Source organism: Chanos chanos, chromosome 7 (assembly GCF_902362185.1).
Source record: "Chanos chanos chromosome 7, fChaCha1.1, whole genome shotgun sequence".
Lineage (NCBI taxonomy): Eukaryota > Metazoa > Chordata > Actinopteri > Gonorynchiformes > Chanidae > Chanos > Chanos chanos.
Window position 1 is genome coordinate 18,231,200 of NC_044501.1, and position 18,073 is coordinate 18,249,272.

The 18,073-nt window shown below is 38.9% G+C and overlaps 1 protein-coding gene across 1 annotated transcript; it reads left to right on the top strand.

Annotated features, from left to right (window-relative positions):
• Positions 1 to 10,311: 10,311 nt before the first annotated feature.
• Positions 10,312 to 10,980, top strand: LOC115816058 (ecto-ADP-ribosyltransferase 5-like). Its single transcript, XM_030779028.1, has one exon. It carries the CDS (start codon positions 10,312 to 10,314, stop codon positions 10,978 to 10,980), a length of 669 nt encoding a protein of 222 aa, XP_030634888.1.
• The last annotated feature ends 7,093 nt before the right edge of the window (positions 10,981 to 18,073 follow it).

The window sequence follows — 18,073 nt, forward strand, 5'->3', positions numbered from 1 at the left end:
TCTTCAAATCGATTCATATCATTGTGGATGGCCACATGATGAAAATACCCATTCTGTTTGTAACCCCTAGTGGAAATTCCAGTTGAAATCCAGTAGAAAATCCCAGTAGACATCCAGTTGAAATCCAGTAGAACACCAGTAGAAAACCATTTAAAAACCAACAGCAATTTTAACTGGTTCCTATTGGTTTTTATAGGGAAATTGAAACACATTCAACTGGCTTTATAACTGGTTTCTACTAATATGCCCAGTAGAAAAACCAATAGAAATTTCTACTGGAATGTAGTGGTCTGGTTCCAGTTGAAAAACAACTGATAGAAACTGCTGGTCTCAAATGGTCTGTATTGGTTGAACTGGTCTCAGATGGTCTGTATTGGTTGAACTGGTCTCAAATGGTCTGTATTGGTTTTAGCTGGAGACACCTGGGTAATTGAGTTCACAATGGTGTGTGAAATGTTACAGTTGGTATTTAAATGGATTAAACTAATTTCAATTAGTTAATTAAACTATATTGAGACTGTGTCTGTTCCCCGACCTATATGAAAATGTAGAAACACTCAGAGAATTTGTTCTAGTAACCTAATTAACATTGATTTAAATCATACTGAATGTACCGCCAGCACCTTCGATCTAAAGCTAGGACTGTTAAATATTAGATCTCTTACACCTGAAGCGCTTATTGTCAATGAAATTATTACTGACCAAGAGATTAACATACTGTGTTTAACAGAAACGTGGATCAAACCAAATGAGTATGTTGCATTAAATGAAGCTTGTCCTCCCGGATACAGTTACAGTTATTTATAATGATAATTGCAGTTATTTATAATGATAATCTAGGCATCATACAAAAACCTTTACATAAATTCAATGCGTTTGAAGTCTATCACACTAATTGTTATCTATAGAACCCCTGGGCCGTACTCTGAATTCCTCTGTGAATTTGCAGATTTTATCTCATACCTCATTATTTCTTTAGACAAAGCTCTAATTGTCGGAGACTTTAACATTCATTTTGATAACCCACAGGATCCTCCGAGAACAGCATTTGTGTCCATTCCAGATTCAGTAGGGGTTAATCAGACGGTCATAGGGCCTACTCATAATGGTGGCCACACCCTCGATCTTATACTAACACTCGGATTAAATGTAGGAAGTATAGTCACATTTCCACAATCTGAAGCTATCTCAGATCATTATCTTATCTCATTCAAAATGTTTCTTAACGTGGCGAGGTGCATATATTATTACTATCATAATAAACGTACGTTTACGCCAGCTACTAACTTTAGAACTTTATCAATAATCTCCCAGAGTTATCAACTCTGAATGGATCACTGTCACACCCCACAGAACTTGATCAGGCAACTGAATCTTTAGAGTTAACATTCCGCAACACCTTAGATAATGTGGTCCCACTTAAAAGGAAAATAATCAGGGAGAAAAAACTAGCTCCCGGGTATAATGAGCACACACGCGCCTTAAAACTTACCACTCGAAAATTAGGACGTAAATGGCACCAAACTAAATTGGTAGTATTCCAGTTAGCATGGAAGGAGAGCCTCCTGAGCTATAGAAAAGCTATTAGTGCCGCTAGATCAGTGTATCTTTCTACCCTAATAGAAGACAACAAAAATAATCCTAGATTTTTATTTAATATTGTATCAAAACTAACTGGGAATAAGAGCACCTCGGAAACAGGCACACCATCAATATACAGTGGCGACGCATTCATGAATTTTTTCAATAGCAAAATTGAAAATATCAGGCAAACAATCCAGACTATAAATTTTAAACCAGATAATTTGATCACTAACACTGTAGATAACAATATGACTATATAAGATCAGCGATTAGAATGTTTTAGTCCCCTTCAAGCGACCGAATTAACCTCACTAATTTCTTCATCAAAATCACCAACTTGTGTACTAGATCCCTTACCTACATGTTTCCTCAAACAGATACTACCAGTAGTCATCGAACCTCTTCTAAATATAATCAATTCCTCCATTAGCACTGGCTACGTACCTAAATCTTTTAAACTAGCAGTTATCAAACCCCTAATTAAAAAACCTGACCTTGACTCTTGTTCATTGTCCAACTACAGGCCAATATCTAATCTCCCCTTTATCTCCAAGATCCTAGAAAAGGCTGTAGCACAGCAGTTATGCTCATACTTACATAGGAATAACATTCATGAAATGTATCAGTCAGGATTTAGGCCTCATCACAGCACAGAGACAGCACTGGTTAAAGTTGCAAATGACCTATTACTGGCCTCTGATCAGGGTTGTCTCCTTGCTTGTGTTGCTTGACCTCAGTGCAGCCTTTGACACCATTGATCATACTATTCTCCTTGATAGACTAGAGTGACTGATTGTTATCAGTTTGTCGATGTACGTTGTGACTTCTCTGCACATACTGAGGTAAAGTTCGGAGTGCCGCAAGGTTCTGTTTTAGGCCCACTGCTTTTTTCTTTATATATGCTGCCTGTAGGTAATATTATTCGTAAACACGGTATTAGCTTCCACTGCTATGCTGATGACACACAGTTGTATGTCTCAGCAAAGCCAGACGAGAGACACCAGCTTAACAAAATTGAGGAATGTCTAAAGGATATTAGGCACTGGATGCTTACTAACTTCCTCTCACTTAACTCTGAAAAAACGGAAGTACTTGTACTAGGATCACATGCAGCTAGGAGTAAGCTTTCCGATCACATAGTAACTCTGGATGGCCTTTCTCTTTCATCAGGTGCGGCAGTAAAAGACCTTGGTGTAATTATTGACTCCAGTCTTTCATTTGAAGCTCATGTAGATAATATTACCAGGATAGCCTTCTTTAATCTTAGAAATATTAACAGGATAAGAAATGCATTGTGATTTCAAGATGCTGAAAAATTGGTTCATGCTTTCATTACCTCTAGGTTAGACTATTGTAATGCCTTACTGTCTGGATGTTCTAATAGGTGTATAAATAAGCTACAGTGAGTTCAGAATGCAGCAGCCAGAGTTCTTACTAAAACCAAAAGATATGATCACATCACCCCTATCTTATCCACACTGCACTGGCTCCCAGTCAAATCTTATATTGATTATAAAATCTTACTATTAACCTATAGAGCACTAAATGGTCTTGCGCCACAGTACCTGCACAAACTCCTGGTCTTTTATGAACCCCCACGCCTACTTAGATCAAAAGGTGCAGGTTATTTGTTGGTACCTCGAGTTGTGATGGCTACAGCAGGGGGCAGAGCCTTCTCTTACAGAGCCCCACAGTTATGGAACTGCCTCCCAATTAATATTCAAGACTCAGACAGAGTCTCTATGTTTAACTTATCTGTTTAGCCAAGCCTTTTGCTAACAGCTCTTTACTAGGCAAAGGAGCAGATCTGGAGGGTTCTCGGGCATAGAATGTTTGGTGAACTAGGATGTTTGGATGCTGTCCCAGAGTGCCATCATGTCCGTGTTACCTTCTAGCTCTCCCTTTTAACTATGCTGTAATAGCTGGTCTTGCTGGAGTCTCTGCCTGCACTTGGAACACGATGTATATTTTCCCTTAACCATTAGGCCTATGTGGAAATGAACATCTAACAACATCTCTCTCTCTCTCTCTCTCTCTTTCTTTCTCTCTCTCTCTCTCTCTGTCGAGCCACACATGCTACTCCTGAGATACCAGTGATCCTGACTCCTCCCGCCCTGTGGACCGATCCATCCTGGTGTTATCATCTTTCATCCCCCTGTCAGCCTCCTGTCAGCATCGCCATCCCCTTTGTTCATGCTCCAATTTACTTGCAGTTGTAACTGCCCACTGGGTCAGCACCTATTGCACACCTGTCTGGCCAAGGAGGGGTCTCCTCTCTCTGTGGTCCTTCTCAAGATTTCTCCCATTTCCCTTTTGGGTTTTTGGGGAGTTTTTTCTTGCCCGCCATGAGGATTAAGTTAGGGGGTGCTGTCCTGTTTTGATCTGACTGTTGTGGCCTGTAAAGCCCTTTGAGACTGTAAACAGTGATATTGGGCTCTAAATAAACTTGAAACTTGAACCTGGAATTATAGTGAATACATCACTGCATTTAATTTATGTTAACAGTTTACTTCCACCACACCCACACAGGCCCTTTGTATACTGTAATCTATACACCTTGATAATAACAATTTAACAGAGAATACTGAAGTACAGGCAACAAGTAAATGTATAAGGAATACCTTTATTGTCATCGTAAATGTACAACAAGATTCAGAGTGCAGTACCAAGCAACGTAGAACGAATTAAAATATAACTACAAGATATGTTAAACACTTAATGCAATGAGTAGCTTACCAGTAGCAAAACCTGGCCTTGGTAATAGGCTCCGTCGTCCAAACACCAAGTACTTGGTAGTTTTGTCGAAATCAAAATTTACATTGTACATTGACCTTTGATTTCACTAAGCAGATTGTTTCATTTACTATACATTATTGAGAATTGATCGCTATATTCTGTAGTCGCTCCCACCGAGTCAGGTGCGGCAGCTAGCAAGACAAAAGCCTGATGTGGCAGCTGGCTTACCCCCGCAACCTATACATCAAAACGAAGCTTAGAACCTGTAGTTTTTATCTGTATGTGTTCCTCAATTTAAAAAAAAAAAAAAAAAAAAACAGTCAAAAGTCGTTTCATTCACTACACATTACACATGAAAAGTGATCGCTATATTCTGTAGTCGCCCCCACCGAGTCAGCGCAAATTACTTTTGTAAAATGGTAACTCACATTTCCCTAGTAACGTTAACACTGCAGTAACATTAACACATCAAGAATAGAGGTGGTAGTGGTGGGGTCCAGACAGTTCATAAGACTTAGTTTAGTTAAAAATAAAGAGGGAGAGAGGGAGAGAGAGAGAGAGATGAAAAGTACGGTATGAGGATGTGGAAATATATTTCATAATTAATTATATGTCAATATTAAATCAGTTTGATGCTTTAAAGCCACAAAATTGCATTGCTGACGAATATTAGGTTAGAAAATACAACATTTCCACATATCCCCAAGAGTCCCAGGACCCAGTATGCCACCCTTAGTTACAACGCAAAGGCTCAGGTTCCTTTCTCACAGATGTTTAATGCTTGGACAAACATACAACCTCAACGTGACAACACCAACTCCAACATCAACATCATAGAACTAAATGAAAAGGGATGAATATGAAAGATAAAACCATTGATTACACTCACCTACTGTCACAGCCTGCACCTCATTTTGGACTTTTAGTTTCATATGTCTTTGTGCTCCTGTTTTGTGTCTGTCTCCGCCCCTCACCTGTTCCTGTTTGTCTCGTTTATTAACCTCATTAATTTGTACCAATCCTGTTTTGCCCTGTTTAGTTGTCCCTCTGTATTTAAGCCCTTGTGTTTGCCTTGTCCTTTGTCTATCATTGTTTGTGTTTTGTATGCATACTGTTTCGCTGCACCTTTTTGTTATCAGTTTAGTTCCAGTTTGCACGTGTATTTTGATCTATAGTTTGTAAGTAAAGTCCTCCGTTTTGTCACTTCCATCATCGTGTCTTGCACTTGGGTCCTGCACCACACCACCAGCGTGACACTTACACAAAACACTCGTGACAATAAACTCATAATTAGACAGAAATAAATCTACATACCACATTTGCCTGCTTGTGAACTAAGAGAGGGATTTGTATCTTGAAATTTTTACTCGGATGGTTTACAATTACAGAGCAAACACTTTAAACTTTGCGAGGAGAAAACTGTTCAAATCTTTCATGCTGACGAAACACAGGAAGTGATGTGAAAAATGCATGATGGGAACAAAATATAACCAAGAACTCTTTGAAAAATAGTAAATCTCTCTCAAATAAATGACATTTGGTGCAGAAATCATAATAAATATTATGCTTAAAACTCAAATCAAAACATAAACTAAATTAATCAAAGGTTAATGAAACAATAAAGTAACTAAGCACACCAGCGTTACAAATACACCCAGTGTAAAGACTGGCCTGTGAAGCCCCTGCAGCTTACTTCAACCGCCTCACAGCGGGCCTTCCACCCATTTCTCCGACACTCAGCTACCAGATCTGCATAGTTGGCTCTCTTTCTTTCTTGTACCTCCTCCAGCTGCTCTTCCCAGGGAACAGTTAGCTCTAGCAGAACCTCTTGCTTGGTTGCCACGGACATCAGGACTATGTTTGGCCTGAATGTGGTAGCTGCGATGGTATCCAGGAACCTCAGTTGTCTCCCTAGGTGGACCAGGAGCTGCCAGTCTCTTGGACAGCAGGTGAGGATATGCTCCAGGGATCCCCTTTTCTGGCAAAGTTGGCACACAGGTGAGTCTGCCAGGCCCCAACTGAACAGGCTGGAAGGGCTCAGAAGGACATCATATACTGACTGAACCAAGAACTTGAATCGATGTGATTCTGCCTTCCAGAGCTTTGCCCAGGAAACCTTTTGGCTGGTTATATGCTCCCACTTGGCCCAGGCCCCCTGCTTGCCCATGCCCATCATTCTGCTGTAGTGAGCTTCCTCCACCTCTGCATGTACCTCATCCTGGATTACCTTTCATCTCTCCTTTCCTTGGGCTGTACTGTAGGACGCTGTGCCGCAACCTTGCCTCAGCCCGCTGAGCTGCCTCCTTGCGCGCGCCACTTCCTTCCTGTTCTAACCACGATTCCCGCAGCGGAAACTCTGGTGTCAGTGGAATCTCAGCAGAGCAGGACTTCTCTGGCTCGGGTGACTTCGAACTCCTCTGCCAGACTGCTTAAAGGAAGCTGTAGCTTGGTGTTATGCCCATAAGGGCATAGCTTAGTTTAGGCTCCGCAGTAAGCCCAGCCACCTGCGCAGGAACTGACTGATCTTCCTTTGAAGCCCACCACTGTGGTGATTGGGACTTCATTGATTAACAGTTGCCAGAGGAGTCGAGGCAGGATTCCATGTTGATATATCCAAGCCTTGAATTTTCCAGGAAGCCCTGACTTCCTGGAGAAACGATAGGGTCGTTGTTTGTTTAGGCTATGTTCACACATAATGTCTTTTTCTAATGAAAACCAGCTTGGTCTGGTGGATCTATAGACCTCTTGGGTTTTTGCAGACCTTGCTGCATCTGCGGACTGCACCCATAGTCTTTTGCTCATTAGCTTGGATCCTTACCAGTGTATCCATCCATTTGGGGTGCTCATCCTCCCCAGCTCTCGGGCACCCCTGGAGGTAATTCTCTGAACGGCCCTTCGTGCAAAACAAAGATGCGCAGGACAGTGGCCCCCTAGGACTGGTGTTGAGAACCACTGCTCTAAACAGTCTTCCCTGGACTCTCTTTCAAGTTTGCACTATTAGGGTAAGTTCAGCCAAAAAACTATCAAATGGTTCACCATGTTGTGGGATATATGAATGAAAGACAACCTGTTTGCATGTTTCATTTTTCTTGAAACTGTAGTTAGCAAACACTTGTAACAACACATCCAGCTTATCATTGTCTTCGACATTAATAAAAGGTATATTAAATACTTCAGTGGACTGTGGACCAGCAACGATTAGCAACAAATGTGTCTTGTGGGATCCTGGTCTGACCCTGGTTCCGATGGTGATTAGAGAGAGAAAGAACTGCTGATTAAAAGTTCACCACTTTGCATCCACATTACCCTCAAGCTAGTGGTTTAATTCTCATGGCAAAATCAGTACATGTCTGGTATGAATCCAAGCCCCACATAATGTTATGAAGTAAATTAAGATATAACACAGGTAAGTAGATGAGTGTGCATCTTTACTGGTGCCTGCAACTGATGATGTGTCACTTGTCAGACCCGCCACAGTTATTGCTATAGCTATGACATACTCATATAATTAATACGACTTTTTTAATGATCCTTGGACACATGCATTCCCAATCCTTCCTCTGTGAAAATATGCAAGCCTGCCAGTTGCACAATGGGAGAAAATAGTTTCAAGGGGAAAGAAACGGTACAAAGCCACTTAAGAAGTATGAAGGAGTGAGTGTTTAACATACACACTGATCACTGTTAAAACAGTTTGAACTCTCAATGTTTTTCATGTCCACTGTTAAATGGGCTTAACTCATACCCTCTGATTGTACAATACACTGCATTGCACAATACCATGCATCTGCCTCCATGATGTAGATCTGTGGTCCTGCATCTGCACATAGTTATTAAACTCTATTTAACGAACCTTTCCATGGCATAACAGACAGGTTATTGGTAGATCATCCACTCATGCAACTTTCTCTTTTCAAATGTACCTCCACTGTACTGAGGACAATCCAACTCTGCAGGATTCACATATCCATTAAGGCCATCTGTGAACTGAACCTGCCTTAGCCGGCTTAAATGACAAAACCTTAAAAATGATCACTGGGTCAGTAAACCCCGAACTGTGACTGCTAACCAGATCTTGTATTCTACCAGTAAATAAGTGTTGTCAGAGAAAAAAGAGTTAATGAGAAATGCACTTCAGAAAACAGATATTGTGTGGTGACTTAGTAAGTCTGACCACAAAGAGTTTAAGTGTGTTACTTCCCTAATATAGGCCTATATAAACTAGAGACTGAGTGATACTATCAGACGACTTACTAGAGACTGAGCTGGCACAGTCTACCTAGCTGGGGACAGCTCTTAACAAGGAGGAGTTACCTTCCACCAATGTAAGTCATTTTATTTAAATGTTATTGAACCAGCATTGTTAGTACAATCTCTGGCAAGCTCCTTCAGTTTTACAGTCTTTTGGAGTCCATCTCTGGTACCTGCAGCAGAAGAGTGGAAGGAGTTTTTGCTTAACTGTGTGGGTTAGCAGAATAGTAAATCAAACATACAGTGGCTTCAAGTGGTTAGAGATGATATCTCATAATTGTTTCTCTCAGGACTGCTATATGTACCCAGGTAAGAAGGGTGTTTCATTAATAAGGCTTTATAAATAACAAACATAGCAATCAGTTAATCTACAAATGTGCAGCAAGAGGAGGCAATCCAACTCTCTCATGGAGTCTGAGGTATTCTTGATAAACAGGTCTGAGTGACTGCAATACAGAAGTAGAAGCATGCATATATACAATGTCCTTCTAACCCAACATAGACAGAGAGGTGGGAGAGACAAGTCTGTTTTGGCCTTAAAAGAAAACCAGGACAAAGTTCAGAAATAAAAGTTCAGCATCAGATGCAGCCTCTTTACAAGATATGTGATGTGAGATTTGAAAAATTATCCAGTCATTACAGTAAAGACTCAACAAGTCAGAGCCAAATACTTCTTCTTTATGCTTGCATAGCCATATCACTACAGGTAATGGTTACCTGGTTATTAGACTTTGTAAATGCCATAAAATTGTTTAATCTGCACTGAGCACAAGTTTTAGCTTATAGAGTTGGGACTGTACAGTGTTCAAGAGACACAGCAGTACTCCCTCTGTCATACATTTGTTTTGCTTGTGAATATTTCTTCTTCCTTTTCATCTATTCCCATAATAAAGGCACAGAGGACAGAACAGTATGAAGATGGCAGTATGGATGCTCTTCATGTTTGCAGCTATATTGGCCACAGTTCAGGTAGAATCTAGCTGTTTTCACATATGCACTATGTCTGCAGAATCAGGTCTGCAGAATTCGCCTCTAAACACTGACTGCCATAGTGCAGCCCATGCATGACAGTTAGAATGTAAAAATTTAGAAGTGTAATTACCTGAATGAAAACAGCACACTGGAATAAGTCATTTGACTTGGCACTGACATGACACTAGTGAAGGTGTGGAGGACTTAGGGTTACAAATACACAAATAAATAAATGCATACATACATACACTTATTTGGCCCCTGAATCCTCCATAACCAACAAGGCAATGTGGACATAAATGAAAGAATAAGAAACGAAGGATATGATTAAATAGAATGCCTGAGTACAGACTTCATCTCTAAATCTGTCTATCTAGCTTTCTGGCACTTTGAGCCATTTATAGCTTTTGCTTGTTTTGTGTCACTCTCAGCCAACATGTGATAAAATACAGTCTGTCAGGCCCTCTACTTGTCCATGTCTTTTCTCATTGTTCATGTCACTTCTCAGTAAAATCATGGTTGTGCATGGGTTAGTTTCCATTGTTATGAAGACATTGTTTAGTTCTCCATCTCTGTGAGGCCTGTTGACACTGATGACCTGAATCCACCAATAAATTGATGTTGAGCATCGTAAACTGGATTTTCTACCAATTTCCTAAAAGCTAAAGATATGATGTAAGCTCTGCTAATTATTTTTGGTCATTATAACCCCTGTTTTGCTCTGTTCTCCTCTTGCTTCCACAGTGCTCCTCGGTCTTGTCTTTAGACATGGCTCTCGAGTCTGTTGATGATGCTTACATACACTGCACTGAGAAGATGCCAAAAGTGATCAAAAAATATTACTTTTACAAAGAGATGAAGACGAATGCAAAGTTTAGGAATGCCTGGTATGAGGTACAGAAATGGGCCCATCCAGCTTATGGTCTAAACAAGGAGCAGGCAGTTGCCGTATGGATATACACGAGTGGCAACATTTACAGTGACTTTAACGGGGCTGTTAGTAATGGTAAAAATAGTTACAAGTACAGGAAATTCCAATACACGTCCCTTTACTTTTTTTTGACCACTGCCATTCAGCGCCTGAAAAAAAACCAACAACCTTATATGACAACGTATCGACGAACCTCAAGCATTTTTAAGAGTGTCCCCAAAGGAACAATCATTCGATTTGGCAGATTTGCCTCGTCCTCTTTGAATGCCAAAGTAAATCTCAGTTTTGGGGACAAGACTTGTTTTCAAATTCAAACCAAATTTGGGGCTGATATATCACAATTTTCTAAATATAAACATGAAAAAGAGGTCCTGATACCACCATATGAAAAATTCATAGTTATTTCTGTTCAGTACAGAATGTATAACCCCTATCTGTGGTGTGAGGTTGTTTACACTCTACAGAGTGTCGGTACCCAGAGCAACCTGAACTGTGTTCTTTCATAAAGTTAATCATCTGTATTAACTGATCTTCTGTGTCAGAAATCACCTCTGCATTGTGTGTCTGACCCTGTACCTTACAAAAATATCAGTGATGGTGGTATTTTATGAGGGGATTTTTTTTTAAAGCTCAGTGACTATATGTCATTACCACTGCTTTTGTCTGAACGCTCATGTATTCTGTATAATGTCCATGAACCGACATAATATCCTTCCTGACTTTTGCTTCTGCATGAAAATAATAAAGACTTGCTCTGAAAACAGGTTTTCTTATTTCTTATTACCTAACTTTATTTCAGATTCACTGTGATTTCATATCCACAGTAATATAACCTGCCAAATGTTGAAACCCATTTTAGGTTACTGGAGATCAAAACAATTACACGAAAATTGTGAGACATTTATGGTATGACTCTTTGAGGTTCAGTATCTATTCTTGAGCAAACTGATCACTGGGCATCAGGAAAACCTACCAATATTGAACGTATCAAATCAAATATGGTTACATTAAACAGAAAACATATAAGATGACGTACTGTACAAGTGATATACATACTGTACAATGTAATATAAAATCAGCCAAAACAAGAAAGGTTTAAACTCTAGGGGTCACTTTCCTCCAACAGCACCACATTTTTGTACTCATAACAACAAATGATTTACCTCTCACTCAAGCACAAAGCCATTTTTGGAGGGAAAAAGATTATAGACATCAAAAAAGAAAACACTCTGCAAAGCTTCATTGATTTGGTACTAAAAGGATAAATACAGAGCCCTGAAACATGGGTGAGGGGTGCCATATTTTGCATTTATATGCGTCTTTCATAAATACAGTAACAACCTCGTCTCCTCCCTCGCTGGTTTCAGCCATTCCGCACTCAGCGTCACCAGTTTACTAATCACCGGTCTGATCACCCCTCCTTCTGCACACCTGCCCTCACTTTAGTTCCCGATTATGCCTCTCACTATTTTTGCCCCTCCGCCAGATCAGTCAGTATGGAGTCTGCACCTTCCATGTGTTTACTGAACCGTCTCCTGTTTTGTGTTTGATGTTCCAAAGTTTGCTTGGCTACCTGTTAATCCGTTTTTGCACTCTTTCCTTGGTCCCCTGTTAACCCTGTTTGAGTTGAGCTTCTTTCTGTTTACTTGTCATTAAAAATTAAAAAAAAAAAGTTATCGTCCTAAATTCCATATACAAAAGATTCTATGGATTTGAATTAACAACACAAAGGGCCTGGTTTCTAAGGAGATTTTAGTACACATAAAGTTGTACGTATATCTGTTGGGCTATGTCTATCTTTCTCACACTGAGAATGTCTTTCTTCCAAAGACCCAAAAGTGTTCTACTTAATGACTCAACCCAAATAGGCTTAACAAGAGGACTGAACATCCAGAGTGAAATCAATTCTAATGGTGCTGTGCAGGATGGGGCCAAAATATAATAAATATGTCGATCATATTATCTCACTTTGTCATATACCCTCCTTTAGGTCTACACACCTTCCTAGCACTCGTTTGGTGTGTGGTATGGAAGTAAAGTTTAAGCACCCATGTAAACCGTGCAATTCTAAAAGAACCATTCAGCTATTAAGATTATTACATTAAAATTGTTTTTGCATTTAATGGGACACTTAACCATTCATTCTTTCAATCAGAGTGTGCATGTGTGTGTGTGTATGTGTGTGTTTGCATTTTAGTGTATTTGTGAATTGTTTGTTCAGATCTTTTTAAATGTAGGTTGGTGTTGGCAGGGAATGTATATTTTTAGATGTATTGCCAAGGACATTTCTGACGTGTATGTACGTGCATATGAATTTGATTCATCAGAACTGGATCGTAACAGGAAGAACCCCTGGTACATGACCATGTTCCATCCCATCCTCAGGAGCATGTTTATTACAGACCCTGTATCAAGAGCACAGACCACGCTGTACTGTGTCCTGGAGGGTGGTATACTTCTCCAACTGCACACTAACTGAGGTCAAGCAAAGGGTGAAAGATTATGAGGAGATGAGGAAACGCTGGGAGGTGAGTGAGAGGCTGTGTGATGAGGCATGAAAGAGCATATGACTAAGAGACACAGTTTCCTGTCACACAATTCATACACATACTTCATGAACATTTCACGTACACTTGTGTAAATAACATGTTTTTGCAAAGAGCAGTTAATGTATGTATGGTTTTTATGAGTACCATTTATTAGCTCAGTGTCTCTTCCTCACTCATTCTCTCAAAATACTGTGCATACTCAATCAAACATAGTGTTATGGTTATTGTCTGTAATCTCTTATCACTGAGTCACCATAGCAACAGATGTTACAGCATTACTGTAGCTGTAGTTGAGTTTCCATCAGCAGAGGTGAGCTGGTTTGCTTAAGAGACCACAAGGTCCCAACCTAAAAGAATTTAAGAAGAAGGAAACAAAAGAACAGAGGAGGATCTGAAAACAGAAGTGTAAAAGTGTGAAATCACAAAGGTCAAGACCATCACATAATGGATGGCGATAGGTGCTTTTCACATAGAGGATGAGACTTCTAGAGAATTATCTAAGATATTTGTTGATGATAAAATGAAAACATTTTTTTAAAAAGTTGTAGTCTGACATTCATTGAGACGTGACCAAACATAAATTTGGAAATGACTCATGACACGTCTGGGTTGAGAGTGGTTTGGTCACCTCATGCAATTGAAGTTGCAGCATTTGTTTACTGGGTTAAACGGGGGCCAGTCTTTCCTAAGCCTCACTTCTCTTGTCATTTGTTTAATTTTTCAGCTTGTTCTTGTACATGCATGTAACCAGAATGGTTAGTTGCATGAACAGGCGCTTCTTTCCATTTTTTGTTTCACTTGCTTTCTTACTCTCATTATGACAATGTTACGCAATAACATGTAAGTAACTTGCATAGCTTGCTAATATTGTAATATTTACAACATATAACTAGCAAATAATATTGTGCTTTCTCCAATATCACCTGTGTTCATTTAAGACCATTTAATTGCTGAGCCACTATGTCTGTACATGACTTGTTTAAATGAAGTTGTCGGCCCATTTTGACCCCACTGACACCCAATCTTTGAAAACATCAACAGTTATAGAATTAAAAGCCAAGGAACATCTGTCATTTCTGAAGGAGGGTGTTGGATTTGTTTTGTCAAACTCTTTCAGGCATACACGTTCCATTTATGTCTTTCCCAATAACATACTTGGCTTTATCTGTGGCTTTAGAGTTTATTTTACTTTGAAAATGTATTGGTTTTCAGTCAACTTATCAACCTTTCCAATGTGGAATTCTGAGCGAGTAGCCAGTCGCAACTCTTCCTGAATGAATGATGAACGATGGAGTAATTTCTGTGTTTTCAATCCCATTATGAGTAAGCTGGAGGAGCAAATAATACATAAGTCATAAGTCATATAAGAACATAGGTTCCTGCCATAACATGCAAGTACAGAAAGCCGACACAAGTACAATTATTGTTATAATTACTGATACAATTACAGAAAACACACAGAGCCTTTATTCAAAAGCTATCAACGTGCTAGCTAGCTGCCAACCAGCAAATAGAAAGCCATCAAGCTAGCTGCTAGATCTTTATACTAAGTTAACCAGTTGGTTTTGAATAAAAAATAAAATACACCAGGATGGAAACCTTTTTTAATGCAGGTATGAAGTATTCAATAAGTGCCAAAGTCTTAGAAGCATTCAGTACTGTTAACTGAATACATTATATGCTCAATGAAAAACTCACCCACTTTTTATTATATAGGTGCCTGTAACTTATCTTTGCTTTGTATGGTCATACTTGCTGGCAATGATGTTGTTGATAGTGTCTCTTAATGTGGGCAGGTCTTGGTTGTTTGCATTTTAATCAAGAACTGTTAAAGGTCAAGGTCACAGCGACAGGTCAAAGACTAGTGTTCAACTCTGATTCAAATCTGAACAAAATCACTGATTCAAATTTCGCAACTAATAAAAATAATCTGCTTTAGAATATCATTGTTAAAAGGCCTGATAATTCCAAAAACTTTATCAGAAGGTGGAGTTCTGTGTTTCTTACCACTGGTCAACATTAAGGGCTATGATTTGTTACAGCAGCATCTTACACATATCATTACGGGAATTTAAAAAAGCTGATTCTGGAATTAAGTAGGCTAGCTTGTGAGAAATGATTTACAGAGGACGTGGGAACCTGTTTCCCTCAACCGATGTTTCTGAGGATGTCTAATGACCCCTGAGGAAATCTATGAAGAATTTCAAAAATGGTTTTCATTATTGAATTTTGTTTACCTTACAATACTACATGAAATATTCCAAAATATTAAGTGTAATATCTTATGTTTGCCAATAGAAAAAACCTATTAGCATATCTTGCCAGATATTCCCACATTGTCCATTAAAGATTTTGTTTGCGTTGCACTTTTTACTCTGCATTTTGAATGGCAGATTTATAGGTCATTGTTTTTGCCATTTTTACATAAAATGAAACTGACATGCCTACTTGCATCATGTATGGTGCTTTTGCTATGAAAAGTTCTCAAAGATTCTGAACGTTTTTCACACTGTAAAGTCATGACACATACCAAACCACATTTGTTATGTGTTCTGCAGACAAGTCCTTAATTGTTCAGACTGACACATAAAGCAGCAACGAGTCAGTGAATCAGCTTTTGATCTGATATCACTTTGCCTTTTGTCTGTGGTCCTGGAGTACTATGAGAGTGGTGCATCGGTTCTGATTTGTCAGATCACTGTGTAGCAGTGGATGGCCTATAGCTCGGTGGGGGCCTTTTTTACAACTAAAGCGGCAGGAAGACCTCTCTGCCTCTGGTCCACTGACCTCTCTGTTGATACCTAGAAGTGACAAACACTGAAAAAAGACAAGAAATTCCACTGCAGCTGAGTTCTGCTGGAAAATTTTGCTCAGTTTATTATTTGTTGTCTATAGTTCACTGCGGGGTTTTTTTTTTTTTTTTGGTCTGTGGACTTCCTGGCACTTGTGCCTCCTGACACTTCACCTCCACCGTTAGCTCAGTCATCCCCACCTTTGTTTCTTAATCTGTGTACTGGATGATATCTGGACGGAGACAACTGTGAACAACATCAGGGAAAGACATCAGTCCTTGATTTAACCGACCTTTTGTGAGAGATGTCAATTACTAGATCTACAAAACAATATGTTAAAATATTATCAGATGATGCATGACAATGAGCCCTTCTCACAGACATAGAGGAGGAGACTTATGGACAATCATCTGTTATAACAAGAGAGTGGTGGGAGATGAGTGGAAAAAAAAGACAAAGTTGTGGTCTGACATTTGCAAAGATGTCACCAAACATAAATTCAGAAATGACTCATGACATGATCTGGTTTGGAGTAGTTTGGTCACCATGTGCAGCTTGAGCTGCAGCATTCATTTGCTGGGTTACAGAGGGGTAGGGGTGGAGGAAGTACTAAAACACTGTACTTAAGTAAATGTACAAGTAAACAGACAAAAATGTACTCTAGTACAAGTAGAAGTACCACATTAACCTCTCTACTTGAGTAAAAGTAAGTAAGTACTTGCTTTTAAATATACTTAAAGTATTAAAAGTAAAAGTACTTGCGAAATGTATTCCCTAATGCAACGGCCTACAATGTCATTAAAAGTGCCTACTGTGTGTACACTTTGTTTAATACAACAATAGTGCAGACTGTGTCATTTTAATTGAGATTGCTGCAGATGATGCTACTGGTAACATTGGCAAACAATCTCATATCAATTATTTTAAAAGTTATTGTTCTTATTGTGTTTACCCTATATGACACAGTTCACGGACGTTTTTTTATCAGGGGTGACCTGCAGAGTTAAATGCCATTAAGGAAAATAACAAAGAAGAATGATTATACCTTTAAAAGTTTTTATTTAACTGTAAAAACAGCCATCTAATGCAAACCCATTGTGTTCTATTGACTGCGGCAAACACATAAAAGTCAAAATTTTCTGCCCCTAGTTTTCACTGCTTACTGGACTCAGGTCCTTTCCTTTTTCTGGCAGTTGCTGTCTGTGCAAGGTATCACTGGAGATGAGAGCTGTGCCTTCTCTGAAAATAAAAATAAAAATACACTCTTAATTAATCCTAATTTATTCTAATTATTAGATAAGACTAATAAAGAATCATACTTTGCCCCATTTTGGTCTGACCAGCAACTTTTGCACTATAACCCTACATTAAGGGTTCACACACTACACCTTAAAATTAACAACCACAAACACACACACACATATATATATATGTATATGTGTGTGTGTGTGTGTATATATATATATATATATATATATATACACACACATATATATACATATATACACACACACACACACACACACATATATATATATATATATATATATACACATACATACACACACACACACACACACACACACACACACACACATATATATATATATATATATATATATATATATATATATATATATATATATATATACTGTATATATAATATAAAACTATTTGTGTTCTCTATAATAAAAGTTTGATTTCCAATGGACCACCACATATTGTATATGCTTGTGAGGTTGGAATAGGGCCTTTTTTGTGTTTGAGAAATGTATCACAGAAGAGCATTGTGGTTTGTTACCTGTGGTCATAGAATGCCATGCAAACTCACAAGTGGCTCACCAAGTTTACCTTTTCCCTAGTGCGCGTTAATAAAAACAAGAGACTGAGTGATACTCTCACAGACCACCTAGCTGGGGACAGCTGTTGATGAGCAAAAGCTGACGTTCACTGATGTAAGTAATTTTATTTAATCTTTATTTGACCTGGTCACTTGCACTGCAATTCAGAATCACTTTTTCAGAAGAGACCTGATCAAGAAGGCTGAAAAAAATTCAAAGCATCATACAATAGTAAACTGATTGAAATCTTTAAAAGTTTTAACTTTGAAGCTTGGGACTAATATTGGTCTTGGGTATAATAGTGTTGAAGCTAGTGTAGTGTAGACACAGCAGTCTCTATTTCATACATTTGTACTGGCTATTAGGTATGAGAAAAGAGTAGCTAGACTGCTTGATGATGTTAATATATCCTCTTTT